Raw genomic sequence first — 25,732 nt, 5'->3', positions numbered from 1 at the left:
AAATTCTGAAGGGATTAAATCACTTTCAACGCAAAGGTGTAGCCTAGATGGATGGATACTATTAAAATTATGGTAAAATTAAATTTGCTTTTAAGCTTAGTTAAGCACTTCGCCATGAAGTCTAATAATAAAATGTATTTTAAACAAAAATGGTTTTAGGTTAAGACTGTATTTACTTGCTTCATGATATAGTCAAACCGATATATTTATGTGTTCTGTTTTGTTTTGGTTTAACAGCTACAGATAACCCAAAGAGCCCTGTATTGGTGATGAGCATGTGAGGTCTTTATGAAGGTAAATAACAGAGGTAGCTAGGAATTCTAAGACTTTCTTCAACCAGAGAGAAGTCATAAGCTTGTTTTTTGTGATGAGGGTATAAGCTGTATGTATTTACCAAAGCCTTTATACATTTGTGTTTGCGTTTTTAGAGGTTATCAACATGTCATTCCATATTTACAATTCGACAAACTATGTCTTCATTCGTCATACGAAGTCACTAACCAAAATACGTGTATTGGTCTTCAGGAGAGTTGTTTTAACCACGGATTATATTCGAATAGTCTTCCAAATATGGCGTGGGTTGGTAATTGCCGCATCTCGGGAATTTCGGTGGTACAGGAGGCCAGTCACCATCATTTCCTACCTGCATAACTACAGCCATACCAGTCGCCAAATGGTACATAAAATGACAATGGAAGAACCACAGACCTGCGGGAAAGACAAATACATTGTTGTCAGAACACATAACAACATTGATATTAATATTGTGAATTAGAATGTAAGCTACATGTGTCGGATATTTCGTGTTTCCGGGTCTTCGTCGTGAGTCGCAATATCAAGGTCAAAGCTTTTATCGTGAGTAAATAGAGAGTAGATTGAGAGGGTTTCTGAAGAAAGTGCGTAGGAGAATATTTTAACGTAGACGAACAAATTGCACAATGAGAAATACATAACAATTTGTACTCTTCGCCAAATATTTAAATTTATGCAAAGTTTTGTCCAGAGACAAGAAAGGGCTACACGGAGGAACATATTAAATGTTTTTAAAATGAATTTAGTGTACAAATGTAGATTGGCTCTAACTCGCTAATGAAAGAGTTTAGTTTCTGGTTGTTGTGAACGGTAGTGGACGTTTGGGTTTTATAAAAGTGAAGAGATTTCTTGGCTAACTGAGCGACTGTCAGTTCTCAAGAAGGAATTAGGGACAGGGAAATAATGTGTGAAGGTACGTACGCGCGCTTGATTGGTAAGAGCTGGCGAAGACGTGTCAGTAAAGGGGCTGGTTATGGATTGGACAACCAGGGTCCGATTCCTAGCTGGAGCAGAATTTTTCTCATAGCCTCCAAATCGATTCGGACTGCCACCCAGACTCCGATTCGATGGGTAAAGCTACCGTAGATCTACGCTTCTGTTGTACCATACGATACGGCGTCTTACCTGGATTATCGGCCCTGAACCTGATGGCAGCGTACCCATTGGAAGGTACGGTTATTGTGTCCTTAAGGGCGGGCAGTAATGAACGACTGAAGTTCGTTCGCAAGAGTTCCTTACTGACACTCTGCAAGGTTTCTCCGTTCCTGAACTGGTCCATGGCCATGACGTAGAAATGGTACCCATGAAGATGGAAAGGGTGGTGGAGATCAGCAACTGGTACTGTAGCAACAGAAGCCCTTGGTCACTCAACTCAAATAATGGTAGCAACGCGTGTCTCTGGTTTGGCCACGAGGGCTTGTCGTAGAGCTCAAGGGCTAACAACTTCAAAACGAAATCGTGGTGCGATTAAGACTGCATTTCTTATTCAAACAAAAATATAGAGTATCGACAACTGGTAGTATATAAACAGAAGTCATTGGTCACACTTGAATAATATCGTATTTCCTCGATTTTATAACGTACGAGGTGCGATCGGAAAGTTTCTAGACTGCGCCTATAAAAAAAAGTACACTTATCTCAGGTATTAAATTCATCCATCACCCTCGAAGTTGTTCCCCTGGGAGTGAACACAACGATCCCAGCGCCGCTGCCAAGCCTGGAAGCATCCCTGGAAATCTTTCTTTGTCAGCCTGTCAAGCACCATCTGCGATTCTGCCTGAATCTCTTCTATCGTCTCAAATCTCCTTCCCTTTAGCTAAATTTTCATCTTTGGGAAGAGGAAGAAGTCACACGGAGCTAAATCCGGCGATCCGGCAAGATCTTTGAGCTCCTGACAAACGAGAAGTCGATTCTGCTTCTGGTCCTCAGACAGGAGCCTTGGCACAAACTTGGCTGCGATGCGTCGCATGTGGAGTTCTTCCTTTAGAATCAGCTGACAGGTCCCATAGCCTATCCCAACAATGTCGCACAAGCCCTCTATTGACACAGTCTTGAAACTTTCCGATCGCACCTCGTACTTTTTCTACATTTCATAATTTCTTAAATCTGGGTGCGTCTTATATTTGATGACGACTAAGAGTCGATATAGCGTCTTTCTTCATGAAAACCTACGTCTCACAATCGATTGTATCTTAAAATCGAGGAAATACAGTAATAGAACGCGCATATCTTTACTTTTACCATTGAGGATTGTCGAAAAGTCAGTGTTTACCAGTTAAAAATGTTTGCGTGTCTTATCCAAAGCCGTAGCAACTACAGTTGTTACAGTGTTGTTAGTGTCATGAAATAATTGTGCTCGTATTTTTATCTTTCAAATGCGTGGTGCTTTCGTAACGATTTATGAATTACAAAATAGTTGCGGTATAGATTAGCAGTTAATGCTCTGTCACAGATATAGGGCCTCATTCACTATTGCTTATAGAATCGCGTACAGCAATGTTATATCTAGGTCTTAATGTATTTAAACTTTATGGTAATTCGTTAATTGTCTTGTCACAAACAGGTTCATAATACTCAGTAGTTGTCCGTAACAAAATCAGTAATTATTAAGATAATATACACTACATTTACTTGAGTAATCCTTCAATATCCTCTATAATTTATGTTTTCTTCAATTTATATGCAACCCCCAAATTTCTATTAGTAGGGCGCGACCTACAAGACCTGCTCACACCAGTAGCTACTGCCAGATACTAACGACATTAATAAAACGTATTTTGTCGTATTAGGTAACTATTTTTCGTCGAACATGGCGACAGAAAATTACAAAACACTTCGGCTGACAGCGGATTGATATACTTTAATGTGTAAAAGCTGTTTCGTATTCAGAGACCATGTTACTTACAGAGGTCACCAATGACGATTTGAGTGACGGCCCCAAGTGGTATCTTGATGACGTAGATACACTCACAGTAATCGGCGGAGGTTGTGTTAGTGGGGCATTGAGGGAATCCATCTCTTCCAACGGGGCAGAACATTTCTCTTGGGGTATCTGGCCCCTGGCTGAGGAGAGGCGATGGCGGTGATATGAAGGAGATGTTGTTTATCCAGCTGGTTAAAACCGTCCTGTCCGGGGCCACTGAATACACGAGAAATAGGCAAAATATAAACTTATTTTATTTGTTGCCCACAATAGTAATTATTTTTCAAATATTTGTTATCACTTGTATTTGTGTATGTAATGCTTTCCGATTTGTCGAGATCTTCTTGTATTTCGAGGATAGTCAAGTACACGGGACTAAGATTGGTTGGGCATGTAGCTAGATTGAGGAAGACAGGGAATGAAAGCGGAAATTTGTTGGGAAATCTTTTGGACAGTTTGCACGTTGAGCGATTGTAGTTATAGACAGAGATCATTATGCTTATGTCTCGGAAAGCCAAGGCTGATGGAATCTGGAATATACGAGTCAAGTATGAATATTATAAGTGGTTTTATTAACTGCATACCAAAAAACCGTTCGTATCTCCCCTTGTTGAAAGTTTCCTGCAAATTGTCGAAAATGTGGAAGCCGAACGATAAGACTATGTTGAAGTTAGGCGGCCTGCTCAAGACGTTGTCATTGTCAGGAATCAAACCCGTCAGTTGTGAAACGCACAAACCACCTTGTCCAGTTGCACATGAGGCATTTTGAGGGTTTAGTACCTGAAACAACAGTTCAGTGACTCTTATTAATGTCGGCTGTACTTTTTTTAGAATTATCTGACATGTTTTTAAACAGACTCACTAATTTTTTCGTATTTGAATGAGAATACAGTATGTAAGATTTGAGGTTTTCACAGCGGTGAGTATGAAGATTTCTGTACAGTATGTTAATTTTATGACCGAATTATCGATTGGCTGGTTGTTGTGCTATTAGCTTCCCAAGAAGGACTCTGCTCTATGGAGTTAGTACTTTTTACGTTAAAATTTTTGTATTTTCCACAAACCGTTCCGCCATTGCCGAAACCACCGTTGTATCCTGGCGGGTCGTTCCTAGCTTGATTGGTGCCAAGGTACCTCAGGACTGCCAACTGATATATTTCTATACCAGGTTCGGAACACTCTGCTAGTCCCCTTATGTGAATCCAGTACGTGCCTGGGGTCTGGTTTGCGTTCAGTACCACGTCGTATCTCTCCCCTAAAACAGCAACAGCACAGCATCGAAATAGTTTGCTGCTGTTTGCGACGCATTTAGCAACGGGTATTGTCGTAAGGACGTACCGAATAACACAACAATACACAGACTGATAACAGTACTTCGGGATACAGGAAGAGTTTGGCTGTGACAAATGCTCATCGAGCGACAAAACAGCTGAAATTACGGCCGTACCGATCTGTTGAGTTTGTACCTGAGAATAAGTCGATGGATCCGATATTGACGGGTTTGACGGGAGCGCCATCTGTAGCGATGAGCGTCATGCCGTGGCTCTCTATGGAGATTTGAGCACCACACACTGTACACAAACCGCTCACAAACCGCAGGCGGAACTTCTTGCCTTGCTCCACCCACACCTCCTTATACGGGACAGGCGAAGCGTTCTGCTGACCTGGTAATAGCTGCACAGCAATGAAAGCACGTAATTAGAAACTGCTGGTCATGGCGACGACGAAACAGACATGAATGTCGACACCACTCCTGATTAGTATTCATAAGATTTTCGTCTTGGATTTCGGAATCACGGCCGAGGGTAACTGTAGCCACTGCCTCCCCCCCCCCCCCCCCAAGTTCCGACAAATTTTAGCCATTGGTAGAACTTACACGGAGTCCTTGATGTACCCTCAAAAGAAATAATCAAGGGAAGTCAGGTCAGGAGAATGAGGTGGCCAAGTGGTGGGCTCTTCCCTACCAGTCCATTTTTTACGACATTGAGATTTAAGAAATTCGTCACTTGTTTAAATGTGGGGGACTCTCCTTGTTGGACTAGTATGCCACGGGTACCCTCTTCTTTCAAAGTTGAAATTCCTCTAATTGTGGCGACATTTTAACAACTGTGGAAGCACGAGGGTTATACCAAGTCGTATGATAGTATTTCCATAGAATACCTTAGGACGTCCTCTGCCGTCGAGAAGGAATGTTATTGGCATCTGCCCTGGTTCCCGTTGACGTAGACCTGGGAATCTCTCTTCAGCCGTGGTATTCATCCAGTCCAAAATCATGAGTGTATGTTCGGGGACATCGATATCATACAGATTTCCGTTCGGGTCTTTCGCCTTTGGTGTGCGGATTACGAGGTTGCCCTGGATGCCGTCCAGTTTCTGTAAACCTGGTAACATACGTATAATGCGGTCTTTGTTATGCGTTCTTTGCACGATGTGCACAGGGAAGATCGTGTCTGTGTGTCCGCATGTTTTAACTCGAGAAGTGCTCAGGAATCTTTTTATTAAATTTTGTATGGACTTTATACCACTGGAAGCCACCCCAAATTCGTACTTTTAGATTTCCTCCACTTGGAAATAAAATTGCGGACGCACAAAATTTGAGTTGGAAATGACTCTTATGCCACTTAATATAGGATATTGAAATTGTGAATAATAAATTATTTTCAAAGAATATTCAGTTTTAAGGTCGATTTTAATAGTATACTTCCATCTGTTCCTAAGTATTCCAAATTGTCTGTTCCCTAAAGTTTCTCGACTAAAATTTTGTATGCATTTTCTCCTTTCCCACGTACACAACATGTTCCACCCATCACATTCTTCTTCATTTGACCGCCCTATAGTAAAAAATTATAAATCTCATCTTTTTGTTCCATTCTCGCTTTTGTCCTATAGGTCTTCTCCAGTATCCTGACCTCGAATACCGTAGCACCCACTTCGAGAGTTACAATACTTGCCGTCATGGGAATGCCAGTAGTGGGTTCCTTCGTTATTGGCCAGGAAGTCATATCTGAACACGTCTGCCTCATGAATTGAACACTGGGTCACCATGGGTACTCCGTCCATGTACTGCGTCCCTCTTTGAAACACTCCGTGCCAGTGGATAGCCATTTGGCCTCCAGCGATGTTATTCTGCAGGTCGATGATAATACGGTCACCCAGACATACCTGAGTGAAGGGCAAATTGTTTGAAGTTACAGTTACAGGTTATTTAAGGTCTTTCATGATCTTCCGTTCATTTGTTGTCAAGGATTTCCTTGTCGCAAAACTTTATGGAAACAGAAGTGTCGTTACTGTCAGTATTCTTTTCATTAGTATGTAATCTGGTCACTAGATTTTAAATGTTTCTGGAAAATACAGCTTTGTCCAAAATGTTACTGAACTGATGTAGGCTGATATGCAGAAAGAACATAGGAATTTCTGAAGCAGCAGCTCAGGTTAGCCGTTCCATGTTTTCGAACTTGATTTTAAGTTTGTATTTAATCAGTTTTTGCGACAGTATCCTAGTTAAAGCTTTTGTGTTACTGTAAGATTGTCTGTGAATAGGCAGAATCTAGGACTGGCCATCGACTCCAAACAGTAGTTGGTGGGGTAAGATAACTCCGTCGGGCAGAGTCCTTCTTGAGAAGCTGGCAGTACGCTTAGCCATCTAAGAAATTTTCCGTCTTTTATGAAACTCAGGAGATTTATTAGTGTTCACAAAATCTCTCTCAAGTCTGGGACTACGTAATGTTATGTAACATGCTGGTCTTTTGCAGTGGAGAGCTGTTAGCCGCCGGCCGTACCTGAGGGTTAAGGATGTCTCCTTATAGACTCACATCGACAGCTTTTCACTATAGAGGTTGTCCTAGAAAGGTATGTACAATCATTAAATACGTGAGCATTGTGTAATCTTTTGGGTCACCTATATTTGCCTCTGTTCTCCATATCTGGAGGCCTTCTGCTTTGTGTCTACTGACAGGTTCCTTCTGTAATATATAACGTAGCCGAAAGAATCCGATACTGTTTCCTACCTGTATATTAGGTCCAGGTACCATTCTGTTGATTGTGAGGACAGATTTTTCATAACCGTTCGCAACCACACACTGAGGTTCGTCGCATGCAGTCACGTTAACAGGGCAGTTTCCACAAGCCCTGAAATCACATTGATCGCTACAGAGTCTCATACTTAAGTCCAGTTATTAGTATTTAATATCTGCTTCTTATTCAAATGGCAAAGTATAAAAATTGTGATGTGCTTCTACAAATACAGAGTTTGCAGTGCGTTCTCTGACATAGTTACAACTCTCGTTCGCCGGCTATGGAGTTGGTGTAAATTTAGAATTTATAGTTTTTCCTTACACCGATATTTTCGCAAAATTGCAGTTTCGTTATGTTGGTGTGAATATGCGTTAGGTGTGACATAGCCTATCCCTTGCTGTCTGTTGCTTCGTTGTGAACCTGACCTTCAGTTCATATTTTTACCGATGAAATCTAAATATTTCTGACGACAATTTGTTATCTGCAAAATTCTATCTTCAGGTGAAAAAGTAAGAAGCTAAGGCTATCTCAACCGGGGTGAGGGGGTTAACAGATAGAAATTTGTCCCTTTCTTTCTTTACCAGAAGTCGGAAGCACAATCCAGCTTCAGGAACGTTGTGTGTTTATTTATAATTCTACGATGGACAGAGCGTAAGAAAACAATTTTCCGTATTTTTACAATCTATTCCTATCAACATCATTTAAATTCATTACTAAAATCCGTGTCTTGGTCCCTATTTATACAATGGATAAATTCACATGTTGAAGAACTTCATTAAATTATATTATATGTCCCTTTCTCTAGGCCTACTTCTTAGGTATGAATGTGATCTATATTATTTGTGAACCCTCAGCTCTTTCTTTCGTTAAACAAAACGTATTAACGGTCGGGAGTAAGCATGTACTCACGGTCCAAGTGTGACGTAGTTCTCGGCAAGCCATTTGTAGTAGCATATCTTGGGGGCTTCCCCGTTCACGCATTGCCTGGCGCAAAGACTGCTTCCCCGAGGCGGGCTTACAAACTGTTGGCGGGTAACTCGGTCCGGCTGCAGATAACTATTAAGATTGACTGGAAAACAAATTGTGCGTGGGGTATTAGTTATCAAGAAGAGTGATATGTGATGGGCATTACTCGCGTGGAAGAAATGAGAAACGTATAAATGTCGAAATGGCTGCCTTCTGGGTTGTAGCGCCAGGTAGTGTGGTAGACGTTTGCCATCGTTTCAGAGGTCCTTGCTACCTCCATCATCAGGGCGCTAATGATGGGTGTTCGTAAACGTCTACCAGACTACACGGCCCTACAACCCAGAAGACAACCATTTTCGTGCTCACCACCGTGTAAAATCCAAATCCTACCTAATAATTTACGTTTGTTGAAAAGTTTAAAACTGATGGTATCACTTAGAAGATGTAGGAGCATATATCACGATAATATTAAACTTAATCTTAAAGAAGGAAGGTGTGAATTTGTGGCAGGATGGGTTCTATAACAGGTGAAATATTTCTAATCAGCTGAGTGAAGTGACCAATGGTCTGTCTCATCCAAGAAGCTGGTTTTACAAATGCATTCTCATAGAAGCGAGGAGAGTTTGGACAGCAAACTTTTCAAAATTGTTTGCTGTGAACCGTTTTTGTTGCTATGCAAAATCTGTATCTCAGTTTACAAGCGGAAGGTTTACAGAATTATTACTTACGACGTGTCTGTGATGAAACTACACCGATACCGGTGGCCAGCAGAATCCAACGAAGATACAGATACATCACCTCTGCTGTAAGTAGCTGGAACATCACCAATAATTGATATATTTAAAGTTGTTGACAGAGTACCCCTGTGATTGTAAATATTTCACTTTGTCTGGTAGTCCTCAGAAGTCTTTGGGTCTACTAACGGACCCGTAGTTATTTCCGTTGTCTGTACACAGATTATTCGGTAAATCTGTAACCATTTGGTTCAGAATCATTTATTTGACTAATTCACATACATTTTACGTTCTTTTATGGCTGAAATATAGGCCGAATTGAATTTTAGCCGTAATATTTTTTTTTGTAGTGTTCTGTCTGACGACAGGTCCATATATTATGAACAGGTTCCTCCAACCTCTTCAGGTTGTCAGGGACCTGCTCATACATATATACATTCCTGGCAGAGATGATCAGAAGTGGTTTGCCATTGCCTTCTTCTGTGTGTGAGTGGAGTAATTGTTGGGATGCCACGGAGAAACCGGGGAAACCCCCGGAGGAAAACTCCAAAATTTGCTGTTATTTTGAGGCAATTAATAAGTTACTTTTAAGTTAACCTTGGCCTATGTAGACATTGGTTAGAATGTTTCCTCTAGCAGAAAATACCACCAAGCAGGATCCATCTATGTTATATCTCAAATTTAAAAAATTATTTGATGTATTAAAATCGAAATAGGGTTGATCTATTTGTGTTTCAGTTTTAGAAATTTAAGGCAGGGAAGATCTGTTTTTTTTATATAATGAGTTTTGCAAGGTAATAAAATCCAGACATTGCCTATCAAATTCGAAATATGATCCAGCTGTGTGTCTTGTAAAGTTTCAGAAGTCTTATAATGTCTTCGAATACTGAGTTCTATTTCATGCGTCCATGTTTTCGTAACAGTTCGTTTACTCTGTGACTGATTAAATGTTATCTTTTTTCACTAATGACTTTCTGAAGCGCAGTTAGCACTTTGGCGAATACTTAATAGCCTGTGCAAATGGAAGTCTGTATGTGAAATGAGCTGTAGCACGAAGCACCACCTTTCAAACAAGAATTTCTCGTATGCAGTCTACTTAATCAGATGCATTTTCTCGTACCAGAGTACCAACAGAATAATAGACCTACGAGCTCCTATTTTACCAATTTTGTATCGTATTAAAAATATTTAAGTAATTCAAATTAATTCTTGAATAGAATAAATGACTTAAGAGACATGCATTTGTTATTTCAGTAAATAAATTAAGAATTTGAGAATTGTTAAAATTGTTTAAACAGTACAAATTTTATTGTTTTATTTCCAAACCTAATTTGTTAGTTCAGACTTACCAGTGTTGTTTGCCCGGACTGGTATCTGGAAGGCGTCAGACAAGTTTACCACCGGATTGCCGCCTTTAAGTACTATGACTTTCTGGAGGAAATTTTACGAATATCGGACATTTGAAGGCCTTCAGCATAATGTCCATAAGGCGCAGTTGAGTAATTTTACCTTATCGGTAAGTAACTGATAATGCAATAATGAAAATTAGATAAGCCAAGTTATATTATTTATAAAAATGAGATCTATAAAATGATTAATTATTCTTACAATTTGTCATGTGACTACACGTGGAGAATTTTGAGCACTATTATTTATTTTGAGGTCACTAATGGAACGTAATACGTAATAGGATTCGTGACATTTGAAATTGATTTTCATGTAGGCCGATGTTTGATGTTATACCATAAGATAGAACATTAAAAACGCACATGAGTAGTGCACCATTGATCGTGTTACCTGCCATGCGTTGTGTTAGAATTCCATATATCAGAATTCTTCCTGTACAGCTGATGGTCGCCCTTGGCATAGCTTAAGCGCTTTGACCCTGGTCTGTCTAACTCCAAAACGTGTCTAAATGGTGAGCAAGAGAGAAACACATTTAATGCACCAAAATACTGCAAATAAGTTTTGAAATAAGTATTTAAACAGTGACTTGTAGTACGAAGTGACTTTACGGTGTCGATTGGCATAATCAATCGATCCTGAGTATTATAAATGGGGTTAAATTTAAATAAATTTGAGAAAGCATACGTCAGAATTTGGCTGGTTTCAAAGAACGACAGGGTTTCATTGAGTCAGTGAATGCTGGATTATTCTTGGTACAATTTCTTCGTCTGCTTATAATACGATGCTTGAGACTTCACTGTTCTCCGATTTCGAACCATACCAACCATTTATTCCGTTTTATTTGATGCTGTAATGTGAAGGGGCTCTCTTCGACGTTTCACGGGTGCTCACTGCCTCTGTTATCAGGGACATGATGACAATTTATACCAGCCTATACGGCGCTGCAACCCGAAAGATAGCCATCATCAGACTCACCGTCGTGAAAACCTCAAATCTTACTAGTGGACATTTCATTGCGAATAAATTACTGACAAAGTTATTCAATAACAGGTTGAGTGTGATAAACACAGGATGATCGGAGGAATGCTTTGAGGTTCATAATGTTACCTCCTCCGCAAAATCAAAATGAGAAATTTGGGATGAGATGTTTGGGGTATGTAACTTTAATGACAAGTTGGAAGTTTTGAGACAAAAGTGGGAGGTTAACATTAAAACAGATCCTAAATAAATAGGCGGTGAGGATTCCTTTGGCTCAGAAGAGAAATGTTCCGCTGAAAACCCCAAACCCTACACATATTTTAGTGTTTAGAAAATTGTGCCACTGGAGCCGATCCTCTGTCAGCTGAATCTACCTTACACCGTCAAACTATGTTTGTATTTTTTGAATATATTTTAATATTATCTTACGATCTACCCGGATGTTTCGGAAGTGGTCACTTAGCTTCTTACTTTAAGAAGCAGAGACCCTCATAAGTAGCTGATACTACGCTAAGCTACTCTAGAAATATCCAGCATTTTTTCGGAAATCGAAGATTCATTACTATATTCACAAATACGCCTCACCTGTCCCACTCCCGAGCCAGATTAATTCAATCCACACTTTTAAACCCCATATACCTATGATTCATTTTAATAATATCCATGTACAGCTATGTCTTCTGAGTGGTCTGTTTCCTTCAGGTTTCCCAACCAACATTTTGCAGGCAGTTCTCACGTCCCTCATGCTCCGTCCACCTCATCCTTCTCGGTTTGTTTTTCCTAATAATATTTAGTAAAGTGCAAAATTATTGGGCTCCTCATTATACAATGTTCCAAGCCTCCCGTCACTTAGGCCCAAATTTATTCCAAGAACCCTGTTGTTAAACATTATAAATGTGTTATATCTTAATATAAGAGACCATGTTTCACCAAGTAATTTTTTTTTATATTTTAATAATTTCGTTCTTACAAGGCAGACGGAATGCATACGATTCTGATCTACATTCCCCAAATTTAGGTTAGGTTAAGTTAAGTTTGTCAGAGTTCCGAAATATATAAAGTCCGCCACGTCTTTAAAAGCCCTCACTTAATTCAGGTTTCTCAACTAATATTTTCTATGCATTTCTTTCTTTGTCCCCATATTTCGAAGTCAACCGTGCGGAAAACGAAACCTGTAAGAAATCCCCAGATGTTTTTTCTTCTTAATCTCTTTTTGCCTATATTTTCAATGATAACAGTCGGGGAAGTATATGCATATTTCGGTGTCCACGTCCCTGTAATTGTTTTAACCTTGCAGGACTAAAATAATATAAGAGCGACTCAATATTTCAAACGCACTTGATACGTCAGCAGCGTAACAGGGGACAATTCACTGAATTGGACGTACGTTTGAGACGTCAGACTTTATCACTTTCCTATTTGGCAAAATAAATTATCTCTTTTGTGTGATACAGGAGAAGGTAAAATGGTTATCCGTCGCCAATAAGTCAGAGAAAGTCCAAGTGACAGTTCTTAGAAATGTGTGATAAGCGACTTGTTTATTAATAAATAAGTGATTATTAGGGCGAGCATTTTGCAGGTAACTTCGCCTTTCGAGTGTTAACAAGTTTGTCTGTTTATAGTAATCACAAGTTTCCTTCTGTCAGAAAGTACTTTTTTATGATAAAAATTAAATTAATAAATGTGCCTGGGATTTGATAAATGCCAATAAAAGTCGAAAATCTGATAAGTGCTATGATTTTGAATTTGGAAGTTAAAATTTTGATATGTTTCTACATGTAACGTATTCTAAATTAAATATCGCGAGTCGGTTAGGAAAATGAGAAAAGACAAATTAGTTTTCTTTACTTTGTGTCTGAAGAAGGAATACACTGTTGAAAACTCAGAATTTTTCATAAATTATCAAATGTGTGACATATAATTGTATTTTCTATATCAGGGGTTCTCAACCATTTTAATATCTGATGCTTCATATTTTCTTTCGCATCGACTAGCGAGCTGCCGTGTTGTGACAAGCTTATTGGAACGTTATGGAAATTTATTAAAATTCTAATTTGCGACGATATGCTCACGTATCAGTCAATTTACCTTAAATAATTTGTTAATTTATTATTTTAAATAATTACTTTCGGATTGCCCGCAGTGGTACATCTGGGAAATTAGACAAATGTTTATATTTCTTATCAACCTTTTTTGTTTGTTTGAGAGATTATCTTAAGCATGGTCATTAGACGGGTATTGTTTGTTGAATACCGAAGGAAAACTTATTATCTCTCAACCCAAGAACATTTGTCTTTACGTTGTCGTCTACACTAATTAGTTTCAAAGATTGTCATTAGAATTTTACTCGTTACTTCTGTATAAATAGCATTTGGTTCATTAATCCACCTCAGGGTTGTTGCGACACAAATTTGTCGAATTCTGAAAGGAATATGCATACGTCATGAAAGCTAGGTTGGGTTAATTTTCGTGAGGTTGGGTTTCGTATTTTTCGGTTGGCTTACGTTAGCTTGTGTTGGGTTAAGTTGAATAAAGTCGTTAGGTTAGGATGGATGAGGTTGAGTTAAGTTTGCTTAAATTGGGTCAGTTCGAATTAGTTTTGACTAGGTTGCTTTCGCGTTGATTACATTGGGCGAGATTAATTTAAGCTGGGTTAGGCTAAGATAGTTTAAGGTGGGGTGGAATTGGGTTGTATGAGGTTTATTTAAATTGTATTAGTGTTGTTACGTTGGGTTCATTTCCGAAAGAGAAATGTCGAGACTTCTTTGCTTTGGGACGCTGAGGGATCTGTCTGCACATAAAATTCTATGCTTTAAGGCAATGTCCTACGTAAGCGATAACAAGCGAGCTATGCGAGCTGCATAAGCAGCATGGGGCGTCATATGAAGCGGGGAATCGCTTGTTGTGTCCTTCGTGAGAGACCGCAATAGAAGCCCACGGCCTTCCTGCGCATGCGCCTTCCGTGTACTGCACGGTCAGAGCTTTCTTGCGCATGCGCCTTACTGGCCAGAGCAGCGACTAGCGCGAAAATATCAAAATATTTGATCTCAGACTTTGGCTGCTTTGCTGGAACCTAGGACAGCGCCACACAAACAGTCAGTTTGATATTTCCGCTTCACTCACGCAACTCGCACCGCTCGCATTTAATCGCTCACGTAGGACACCGGGTAACTCAAACGGTTTACTGAAAATCCCCGTCAAACCGGTTTCTGAATATACGCCTACATTTCATGCTTCAGGTAGCTTGTTGATTAGAAATATCAGTATTGAAAATGTGGCTTCTTTGTTTCCTTATTTGTTAATTTCTTAACTGTATTTATCATGTAGCGTCTACTTACACAATAATTATTAATTGTGTTAGATGTTTATTCTGTTTTGGTCTAGACTTATTTAACGACGTATTCAGGTACTGAAATTATGCTCAAGTTTGACAGATGAGATGGTGAGTGAATATTGAGCTGGAACGAATGTACGTACAAGTAGTTGGTCGTGGTGGTATAGTGGTTGTGCAACATTATTTATCTTGACGGACTGTATGGAAAGCCTAAGTAAGGTTAACCGGTCCCTATTATGAAATTCAAACCCGGGATATCCGAAAGACGAAGCAGATATTCTAACAGCTTGACGTAAAATTCGGTGTTGTGGTAGAAGATATTCTAATGAACTGCCCTTCAATTTTTGTATGGGATAATGAAAATTGCAATACATGTTATTATATTTTGTCTCTGGGTTGAAATTTGAACCCGGGATATCCTGAGAATGATACAATCGCGTTGTCTAGATGGAGTAAATGGATATTAGTGTTGAAGCAAGTCATAGTGAAACATTTGGCAATTTTTGAGCAAGTGAAGTATTTAATTCATCTTGAAACTTATTTTTATTTATTTTACTTGCTATATATTCTACAAACGTATCAATAATATTATAGGTTTGCAAGGTTGCTGGAATTTAGTTGGTATACACTTGAGGCGTGAAGCTTCCACATTTGGGGAAACCGGTTGGTGGAGTAGGGACATCACTTTTCTCTCCCACTTGGAGGACGACAGACATCCCGGTCGCAATATGGTACAGGAAGTGGCAATGGAGGAACCAGTATCCTGCAACAGAACCACGTATTATTGGAGCTTACTGAAGATATGGAGGATAGCAGAAAACTGGAGGGCTTGATGCAGAATGGCTGAAGTTCAATAGGATCTCGCTAATACGAAGATTTCAGCCGAGACATCTGTAGTGGCAGTAATATAAATAGTGACGGCACAAAGACGAAAAAGTAACAGCGATGAAATATCTATTGAATAAAAATTTTCTTGGATATTATCCATCGTCTAGTAAATATAAAACGTAATAATGGATAATATCCAAGAGGTCCGGAGATAGGGATTAGCTCTATCTAGTGGGCCCAACTGAGTAGGAACCTGAAGACGGAGATAGAGTCCCATCTCCGAAACGTCGTTTTACGTTTTATATTTACTAGACGATGGATAATATCCAAGAAAATTTTTATTCAATTGACTCTTCACCATCGTCAAGAAGTTTTAGATTTGAGATGAAATATCTGCCGGTAGTTTAATTAATAGAGGTCCCGTTATCACGTCGGTAGGAGTGGCAAAACCTTACCGGGGTTGTTCGCCTTGAACTTGATGACCGCGTAGCCTCCGGATGGAACAGCAATGGTATCTTTAAGAATTGGCGCAGTTGAAACTGTTCTGACGTTGCTGTTCAGGTCCTTAAGAAGGTTTTGAGGTGTCTGCCCTTCTGCGTACTGACCCATGTCCATAACGTAAAATGCATATCCGTGTAGGTGGAACGGGTGATTCAGGTCAGATCTGGGTGCTGCAAACGGAAGAAACAGTCGCCAGTCGTCATCACTTTGTCTACAAATAGTATGTTATATTTTATTTTATTTTATAAAAATAAACGTGGTATGCAGCACGCATTGGGAAGACCATAAAGTCAAAACTTTTGGCGGAATACCTGAAAGTAAGTAAGTAACCGCTTTGGAGACCTAGTAGTATATGCGATGATAATATTAAAATGGATCTTAAAGTAATAGGATGTGGACTGGATTCATGAGCCTCTGTATAGGGTCTGCTGATTGTAATGAACATTCGGGATCCGTAAGAGATGGGTAATTTCTTCACCAACTAAGCGACCTTCAGATTCTTAAATCTCTTGCTGCAAGGAGATGGTAGTTTAGTGTAAGAGGATGTGTTTCAGTTGTAGTTAACAGAAATTAGACTCCTAAAGGAACAGCAGGTCAAAAGTACTAATGAATAGTAATGAAGCATTTTAACATTTTGAACTTACAGTCGTCCGACAGGATAATCTGCACCAAGGCACCGAGTGGAATTTTGATAACGTGGACACACGCACAGTAGGACTGTCCCCCGGGACATTGCGGCAGGCCGTTAGCATCGACCGGGCAGAGCGCCCCGGCTGGTATGTCTTCGGACTGGGTGAGAGGCGGTACTGGGGGTGCGACGAACGAGATGTTGTTCATCGTACTGCTGAGTAGGTCGAGGTCTGGGCTCACTGTGGGTCAAGAGGTCAGACGTAAGTGAGAGAGAAGCGAAGTACAGAGAAAAAGGAAGCAATGAATGCAATGAGATAGAGATAAGAAAGAGGAGAGAAAAAGCATGGAAAGAGAGAGAAATAAATTAAAATAAGGACAGAGGAAGAAGGGAAGAAAAATAAAATGAGGAAGGACGATAAATAAAGGCAGAAGATAGAAAGAAAAGAGGAAATGAAAGAATAGAAAGGAGTAAATTAAGGCAGAAATAATGTATATTTCATTATCTATGGCTAAATTGATTTAAATTCGCTATTACGTTACCAAAGTATCGGTCATATGACTTGAATAAAGCGTTTGGGTTCAAGCTTTCGAACCCAAACGTGAGAAGAAAGTTGAAGTCCGGGAGCTGCTTCAGGATGTTTTTCGGCACGGGGAACGGGTTTACAAGCTGCGTGTTGCACACTCCGTTCGACCCGCTACTGCAGGTTGCATTCTCGGGGTTTAGGACCTGCAAACGATTTCACAAATTTTAAGAAGTGCAATGAAGTGCCTTAAAAGCTATGAAATACGGTATTACGCGTCCAAGGCTGAAGGTAGGGTGTACATATGCAACTAGGTATTTGAACGTGACTTGCCCTGTAGTTTGCTGTCGGTGGGAAACCGTCGTATCCAGGATCATATGGCAGAGCACGCAGTTTGGTGGTTGCGCCTTCGTACTGCAACACTCCCAACTGGTACACTCTTCCGACAACGCAGGTCGCAAGGCCTTTCACGTGGATCCAGTAGGGTCCCGGAGAATTTGTTGCTTCTATTACGACGTCGTATCTCTCTCCTGCAATATATTTTATCAGGAGTTATTATGGGGAAGGCCCTGGAAGTTTTTAACCGAGAATTTTTTTGTGGTAGAACACGTCTGATTATTTAGAAGGTAGCTGATTTGATTACCGCTCGGGAACGAAACATTCTGTGATTTGTAAAGGTTTAAACAGCCTCTTTGTGTGAAAACAGGAAGAATGCTTCCAAATAGGCTACGGTAATTCCATATACAATTTCAGACGCTTTGTCTTATGTTGTGACCACGAAGTCTGGGAACGGTCAGCTGCCACACTGAGAAGAGTCCAATCGGAGAGCTTGTTATTTTCAGTGGATGGTAGATAACTCACCTGAGTAAATGTTGAGAGAGTCGACCCGCATTGGCGCTACAGGATTGCCGTCGGTGGCTATAACGAGCATTTTATGGCCATCAACGGTGAGCTGAGTGGGGCAGACGGTACACAGACCGCCGATAATACGGAACCGGTACCTCATACCAGACTGCACGTTTATCTGCGCGTATGGTGTGATGGTTGATTGAGTTCCAATCTGCATAAAAACAGTACCAGACCAATGGGAGATTCATAATTGGTAACATCCAGTAGTTAAAGCATGTATAGTCCGCGACTGTAATCTTGAGACTTGCGGGGTGAGGAAGTGGAGTGAAGGAGAAAAGGCGTCTGCCTTTAACGCTTCGGACTTCCTGCATTCCTTGCAAGTCTCAAGATTACAGTCGCGAAAAGTACATCGCCCTCTTTCGCGATCCTTTATTTTAATCAGTTCTCAAGCTTACTGTTTCCGTCATAAATTAATTCCGGTTCAACCTTACATTTTCCTTTCGTCATTTCTCCCGTGACTGACACCCGTTTCTCAAGAATGTCGTCAGATCCCGATTCTTCAGTTAAACTGATTAAGAAATTGTTGGTGCCACACAAGTGCATCTTCGTAATTTACACAGAAATCACAATAATATGAGGATATTGAGTCAGAGAGAGTACGATGGACTGGACACGTTGTATGACAGAAATATTCACGTACCAAGGTGCGTCCTTTCCCGTTAATGAGGAAGGAGTTGGCGTCTTGTCCCGAATCTGCCCTCAGGAGACCTGGGAAGTGGTCGTCTGCTGGCAGGTGCAGCCAGTCGCTGATAAACAGTTTATGTTCCGGCAGATCGAAATCGTAGAGGTTGCCGTTCGGGTCGTAATCCTTAGGTGACCTGATTATCAAGTTACCTTCCAAACCGTCAAGCTTCTGCAAACCTAAAACAAATGAACTTGCATTATGTGCAGCTCGTAAGAAAGTACCGAAGGGAAACATATTGGAAATCAAATAGAAGAAGAGACACGAGGGTGGAAATATTTATGTAACGAGGAACTTTTTAATTATCAGGGACATATACAGGAAGATAATATTAAAATAGATCTTGAAGAATAAGTTGTCAGGATAAGGACTGGATTCAGCAGGTTTTGGTTCAGTAGAGGATATTCATATACACGGTTTTGAACCTTGGGCTTTTTTAAAGGCGTGTTATGATGGTAAGGTTAAAAATAATGGCGGTAAAGTATTTCATTTTACCCGACTGTTTCAAATGGGAAAAATTCGGCACAAATAATTTGCTCGTACGATCCATAATGCAGATTTATTTCGAACATTTCAATTACCGTCGTGGGAATGCCAGAAATGTGTGCCCTCGTTGTTGGCAATGAAGTCATACCGGAACGTGTTACTCTCGTGGATGGTACACTGAGTTAACATGGGAACTCCGTCCATGAATTGGGAGCCTTGCTGGAACACTCCGTGCCAGTGGATGGCCACGGTTCGCCCAGCCATGTTGTTCGTTATGTCCACAATCACTCGGTCACCAAGACATACCTAAACAATTACAAAAGAATTCCACTCTGATAAACATAAACGGTTTTCAAGTTGCATATCCGGGCTTCGATTCCAGGTAGGGCCATGCACTTTTCTCTTCACCATGGAATACATCCAACCTCCTGACCATGAAGTATAATTTCTCGACAGACCTTTTTGGTATGTATGCTACTTGGAGGAAGGACATTATACGAGGTGCGATCGGAAAGTTTCAAGACTGCGCGTATAAAAACCCGTACACTTATCTCAGGTATTAAATTCATCCATCACCCTCGAAGTAGTTCCCCTGGGAGTGAACACAACGATCCCAGCGCCGCTGCCAAGCCTGGAAGCATCCCTGGAAATCTTTCTTTGTCAGCCTGTCAAGCACCATCTGCGATTCTGCCTGAATATCTTCTATCGTCTCAAATCTCCTTCCCTTTAGCTGAATTTTCAACTTTGGGAAGGGGAAGAAGTCACACGGAGCTTAGAAAGGAAGTTGGGGTCGGTTCTTGCAAGATCTTTGAGCTCCTGACAAACGAGAAGTCGATTCTGCTTCTGGTCCTCAGACAGGAGCCTTGGCACAAACTTGGCTGCGATGCGTCGCATGTGGAGTTCTTCCTTTAGAATCAGCTGACAGGTCCCATAGCCTATCCCAACAATGTCGCACAAGTCGTTGATGGTACGACGTCGATCTTCGTGAATGGCCTGCCGAATCTTCGTAACATTTTCGGGCGTTGTGCTCGAAGATGGTCGTCCAGAACGCTCGTCATCATCGACAGAGGTTCGGCCATTTTTAAAACGTGAATGCCACACAAAAGTTTGTGCACGACCCATTGCGGACTCCCCAAATGCTTGCTTTAGCATTTCATAGGTTTCCGTAGCCGTTTTGGCGAGTCTTTGGCAAGAGATTCAGGCAGAATCGCAGATGGTACTTGACAGACTGACAAAGAAAGATTTCCAGGGATGCTTCCAGGCTTGGCAGCGGCGCTGGGATCGTTGTGTTCACTCCCAGGGGAACTACTTCGAAGGTGATGGATGAATTTAATACCTGAGATAAGTGTACGGGTTTTTATAAGCGCAGTCTGGAAACCTTCCATCGCACCTCGTACATCATCTGACTTGTGATTTAAAAAGTCGTAAGTAGAAATTCTTGATAAATAATACTTGATAAATAATATTCTACGTAAGAAAGATTATACAAGTCACAAATTGTTCTTGCTTTATACTCATCCACTGCACAGTAATTGCCCTCTCTTGTTCATTACATTTCAGAAATATTTATTCGATATTCCGCTTACCTCTATAGACGGCCCTGGGAACTTTCTGTTTATGGACAGAATACCCCTCTCATAGCCGTCGGCTGGAATGCATTGGTTGTTGTAGCAGTCCGTTAGATTCTTGGGGCAATTTCTGCACGCACTGGAAACGAATAAAATTAAGAGAAGGATCAGATATATTATTTTCCAAGTTCTGCTGCCTGTAATTTATAAAAATGTATTTTAAACGCCTTGTGTTCACTTCATGGCCATGGTTTGTGATGTATAACTCAAGACTATAGAAGTTTTTTTTAAAAAAATAAGTAGTTCCTGAGTTACTGCAGAAATGCGCTGATTTTGTAGAATCGGAAGATTAAGACTTTATTACACCCTTAGGGCCAAATATTCTCCACAGTCTTCTGTTCTCAAACATTTTGTCTGCCAAATTGTACTTTAGCGCCATGCTGGGAATGAACTTAAGCTTCTATATTATCCTCATTGTAAACAATCATAAACAAATGACCTTCCTGTATTATTTATTTAGTGCACAGAAATAACTAATGTGAATGGGCGTGTAGGCCAATTACCACAGGAATTTCTATTCTTATGGCACAAGCATTAGCAAACGTTTCTAAGAGTTCATAAAGGTTTATTTCATTACGAATTATTAATATGGTACGATATTAAATTTTCCAAACTAAGTACACGCCTTCATATAAACTGAAACACGTTGTTGTTTAATTTTAACCGTCTAATCACAATAAAATATGTTATTAAATATTAAAATATTAAAATATTATTACTACAATTAACATTCAATATTTAAAATATATATATCATTTTAAAGTATTTTAAATATTTAAATATTTTAAATATCGAATGTTAATTGTAGTAATAATATTTTAATATTTAATAAAATATTTTATTGTGATTAGACGGTTAAAATTAAACAATTATCTCATGAAACACGTTGATTTATCTGAACATAAAATCTTCTAATGAATTATAGTTTATATTTAAGAGCATAGAATAGTCAAACTATTGATAAAATTGTGAATAAATATACCTACTCGGAAAGAGTTGCGTAATTTTCTACCGTCCATTGATAGTAGCAGATTTTGGGTGTCTGTCCTGCGACACATTCACGAGCACAGATAACGCTATCTGCTGTATAATTCAGGAACGTGGCTCTATCAACATCATCATTTGGTTGAAGGTAGGATTTCAGGTACACTGCAACATCAAAATAGACTCTTAATTATTGCTGATATAATGATCCGCGTTGTGTGGCATACACGTGCGAATCCACATAGAGTCAAAACCCAGGAGACCATAATCCTCTTTACCACCGTCAGAATCTCACATTGCTCTTGATAAATTGAGTTGCCCCACATTTTAGATTGGAGTACGAATGGGGCGGAAAATTACGTGACGGATTTGGCAGGTCTCAAACCCGAAATCTTTTGCGGGAACGTCCGTCGCCTTGCACGTAAATCAGTGCAAAGAATTTCTACAAATAATACCGGTATCTAATATTTAGATGTTTATTTAATTTTATGTTATGGATCACAACAAACTGCGAACTGTTTATGAGTACGTCGTTTCATTTTGTGTGTGTTAATTTGATATGGATTCAGTCTGTAGCTCGTCGTACATCATGAAACATGTAATTCAGCTGTTGTCATGTACGCTGTAATGTATTTTTAGCAGCTGTAGCTCCTTATATTCTTCGTCGGCGTCGCGTTTGAAGAGTCATTTCGTCCTCATACATAACCCAACAAGTTAATAAATGCAGCACAAAGTGATGTTAATTTCCCTAGATTTTCAATTTGTGAACGACTATATTGGATTTGGGGCAGATGGGGCAAAATAAGAATGTAGCGGCCTTTTTAGACATGAGTTGTTTGTGAACGCATCTAGCACAAACTTCGTCTGCCCTGGACGTTATAGCCAGATCCTTGACTACTCTAGAGCAGTGGTTTCAACCTGGAGTACGCGTACCCCCGGGGGTACGCGAAGACATCTTAGGGGGTACGTGAAATTTTTAAAATATATATATATTATTTTATGATAAACACTGAATAATCAGTAATGTAATTTATTTAATTTATTTTAAATGTAGATTATATACTATGTATAACTTGAATTATACACCAGCAACTTTGGGGGTACAAAGTTGAAGAGAAATTATATCTGGGGTACGCGAACAAAAAAGGTTGAATACCACTGCTCTAGAGCACTCCGAAACAAATCATTGTACACTGTTCTTCTTTTGCGTATGACAATTGAACGGTCAAAGTCAAACACATGACTAAAACAACAGGGAGGTTCCGCGCATTCAGCAGCGGGGCAAATCTCAAATCTCGAAAGAAAGATCGAAAACTTTGACTTACCTTCTTATAACCTGTTTCAGTGCAAACCTACCCATCTTTCCTAACGCTGTCCTCACCTGGATTTGCAGCAGAAACCATTCCAACTGCACACGCAAATAGGACCGAATAAAACATTCTGTAGAAGCCCCAGCTGTGAACAAATGATTATTTCTTAGACAGTGTTGTTTGTTACGTATTTGTTTGCTTAAAACAGTCAGACTATGCTGCAATGTTTAGTATCCTGGAATTAATAGGCCTATATAACTCGTATAACTCAATGGAGTAGAGTTCTTCTTGAGAAGCTGCTAGTTGCTTTGTGGTCAAAAGTTCTTTTATGAAACTCAAAAGTTTATTATGTGTATAAAATGTATGTTGTAGGCACCTTTTAACGCTTGTGTTCTACAATATAATGTTTTTACTTGAAGAAATATTTATATTGTTAATATAATAAGAACATTATAATGTGATTAGTACGGTGTCCGAAAATTATGTTCAGTAATATTCCGCTTTGTATATGTTATAAACCGATATAAATTTCATAAGTTTAAATAACGCCGACAGACAGACGCACTGATGTGAGGTACAGTAATACAATTTCCTTAACTTGTGGTTTCCATTGCTACTTATTATAGATAATTTTGAGATTTTATTTCATAGTGTATTTCTTCTTTCTGAAAACTTACCTTAGACTATTATAAGCACTTTTTTCCAATGTCTTACGTGTCCTTTCGTCCGTTCTTCCACATATGAAATGACAGTCGAGTGTCAGCTGTATTAAGACTTGGGCTAACACGATCAAGACCCATATAAAGTTATTTCCTTGTTTTCAACACACGAAGATTTGTCTACGTGTTCACACGATCATATTTAGAACTAACGTAAGAAGACGGTTTTGCACCAAATCATCAAAAAACATCCAACGTTTGGTTACATTCACACCTTCACACTTTCCTGAATTTTTTCCTGTTAGAAGACGTCAATATTGAAATTAAAATTACGTATGAGTGTAAGCAAACACAGGTGCATACAGTAACTATTAGTCGAAAGTTGTTTCTGTTATGAAAGACCGGTATCATTATCACAACGTGAGTATGGATTAAAACTGTATAGCACCTGTCCCTGAACTACATTTGCTATCAATATGACTGTCTTCTGGATTCATGCGCCTTGTAGTCTGGTAGAAATATGCAGACGTTTCAGAGGTGTTTGCTGTCTTCATCATCAGGACGATGAGCACTTCCTGATGATGGAGACAGAGAGGATCTCGGAAATGTCGGTCAATTTCTACGAGACTAAACGACGCAAGAATCCTGGAAACAGTATTCGTCATTCTCGTCGCCAAAAGATCTCAAAAATTTCATTATTTTTTATGTCACCTAGTATTGTTAACAAAGTAAAATTAAGGAGGCTTATCGATTTCTCGAAAGTCACTTATCGAAGAAAAATAAATTCGCTTACTTTTGTTTAAAACATTTTAAACGTGTTGAAATTTTAACTAAAAAAGTTAAAATATTTTCTATGTAGTGTGATAGTTGTTGTGCAATTAGCTTTATTATTACACATTGATATCTGGAATTAATAAACGTAAGACACATGAGATATTCAAAGTAACAAAGAATTTAAAAAAAATAATTGTTTTTATTATTAAAATATTTAAAAATCCTTAAAAGTAATTCAGTGAAAAGTTTATATACAAAACACCAGATGATGGCTATATATAGCCGAAACATGTTGTGTAAGTTCCATATGTAAATCGAGTACTCGATAGGGAACGTAATATGATATTTTAATCTTTTAATCTTTTAATTTTATTGTGATTGACGGTTATTTTTAAATATTTTAATACTATTAATTCACAATATGACGCATCTACAATACCTTAACTGTTTTTATGTTATAATTGAATCATAATCACACATTTTATTTAATAATAACTAATTAACTGAATACTTTTTGTTTATTCAGCGTCTTTAGACTTACGTTGTGAAAATTAAATTAAAATATACGTGATGAAAATTCCCACAATTGAACTACATTTCTACTACCTACTCAAAAAGTTTGTTACTTACCGCACAGTAGGTTTGATATTGGACGAAAAACTATCAAAAGACATTTATATACCCGGTCAGAGCCGTGTGAAGTGTTCCTTTCCTCCATTTTACATCGTGCCGTGTGAACATAGTATCTGAGATGATGCCTTTATTTCCACTGTTTGAACAAGAGTCTTTATTCAAACACCTGGACCCATTCTCCGCCAACACCTTGTGTCAGGTTATGATGACGTATGATGCCTGAACGTCATTAAATGTTAAGGACGCCGCATGGTCGGTTAACACGCGTTCCTTGTGTTTGTAGGTGTTGAATTAAATTATTATTTTGCATCTGTCTCAGGAATTCGCATTGACGTTTGGAAATAAACAGAGGACAGACATGTGAACGGTGCAGAATGAAGTATGCACTTACATGCACGAAGGAGAATGAATGTGATGAACAAGGAATGAATAAAATAAAGCAATAGGATGAGGACGAAGATAATGCCAGATAAAATAAGAAAATGGATAGAAAAATATTGACAACAAAGATCTAAGACC

At 39.3% G+C, this 25,732-nt stretch overlaps 1 protein-coding gene across 1 annotated transcript; it reads right to left on the bottom strand.

Annotated features, from left to right (window-relative positions):
- Nucleotides 1–355: 355 nt before the first annotated feature.
- LOC110836799 (uncharacterized) lies at nt 356–25,233 on the bottom strand. The gene is made up of 23 exons (XM_022078385.2): nt 25,211–25,233; nt 23,219–23,292; nt 21,840–22,002; nt 20,812–20,932; nt 19,321–19,531; nt 18,698–18,918; nt 18,010–18,208; nt 17,482–17,678; nt 17,168–17,354; nt 16,642–16,866; nt 15,952–16,167; nt 15,286–15,431; nt 8,944–9,028; nt 8,159–8,318; nt 7,243–7,363; nt 6,187–6,397; nt 5,396–5,616; nt 4,702–4,909; nt 4,300–4,490; nt 3,820–4,015; nt 3,218–3,451; nt 1,438–1,653; nt 356–708 (listed from the first exon to the last, which is right to left on the bottom strand). Exons 2-23 carry the CDS (start codon nt 23,274–23,276, stop codon nt 536–538), a joined length of 3,960 nt encoding a protein of 1,319 aa, XP_021934077.2. The 5' UTR covers nt 23,277–23,292; nt 25,211–25,233; the 3' UTR covers nt 356–535.
- Between the last annotated feature and the right edge of the window lie 499 nt (nt 25,234–25,732).

The sequence above is a fragment of the Zootermopsis nevadensis genome, unplaced genomic scaffold, assembly GCF_977971745.1.
Source record: "Zootermopsis nevadensis isolate Lab colony 2312 unplaced genomic scaffold, Znev_1.0 Znev_ptg000016l, whole genome shotgun sequence".
NCBI lineage: Eukaryota > Metazoa > Arthropoda > Insecta > Blattodea > Termopsidae > Zootermopsis > Zootermopsis nevadensis.
This window is presented reverse-complemented; position numbering and strand designations above follow the sequence as displayed.

Excerpts from the sequence above, each read along its gene's own strand:
- LOC110836799 (XM_022078385.2), bottom strand. The coding sequence starts at position 23,276 with ATGTTTTATTCGGTCCTATTTGCGTGTGCAGTTGGAATGGTTTCTGCT. Across the intron at positions 18,209-18,697 it reads ACGGGAAAGGACGCACCTTG|ATTGGAACTCAATCAACCAT; the intron begins GTACGTGAATAT and ends GTTTTTATGCAG. Across the intron at positions 16,168-16,641 it reads GATTATCCTGTCGGACGACT|CACCCAGATCTGACCTGAAT; the intron begins GTAAGTTCAAAA and ends TTCCGTTTGCAG.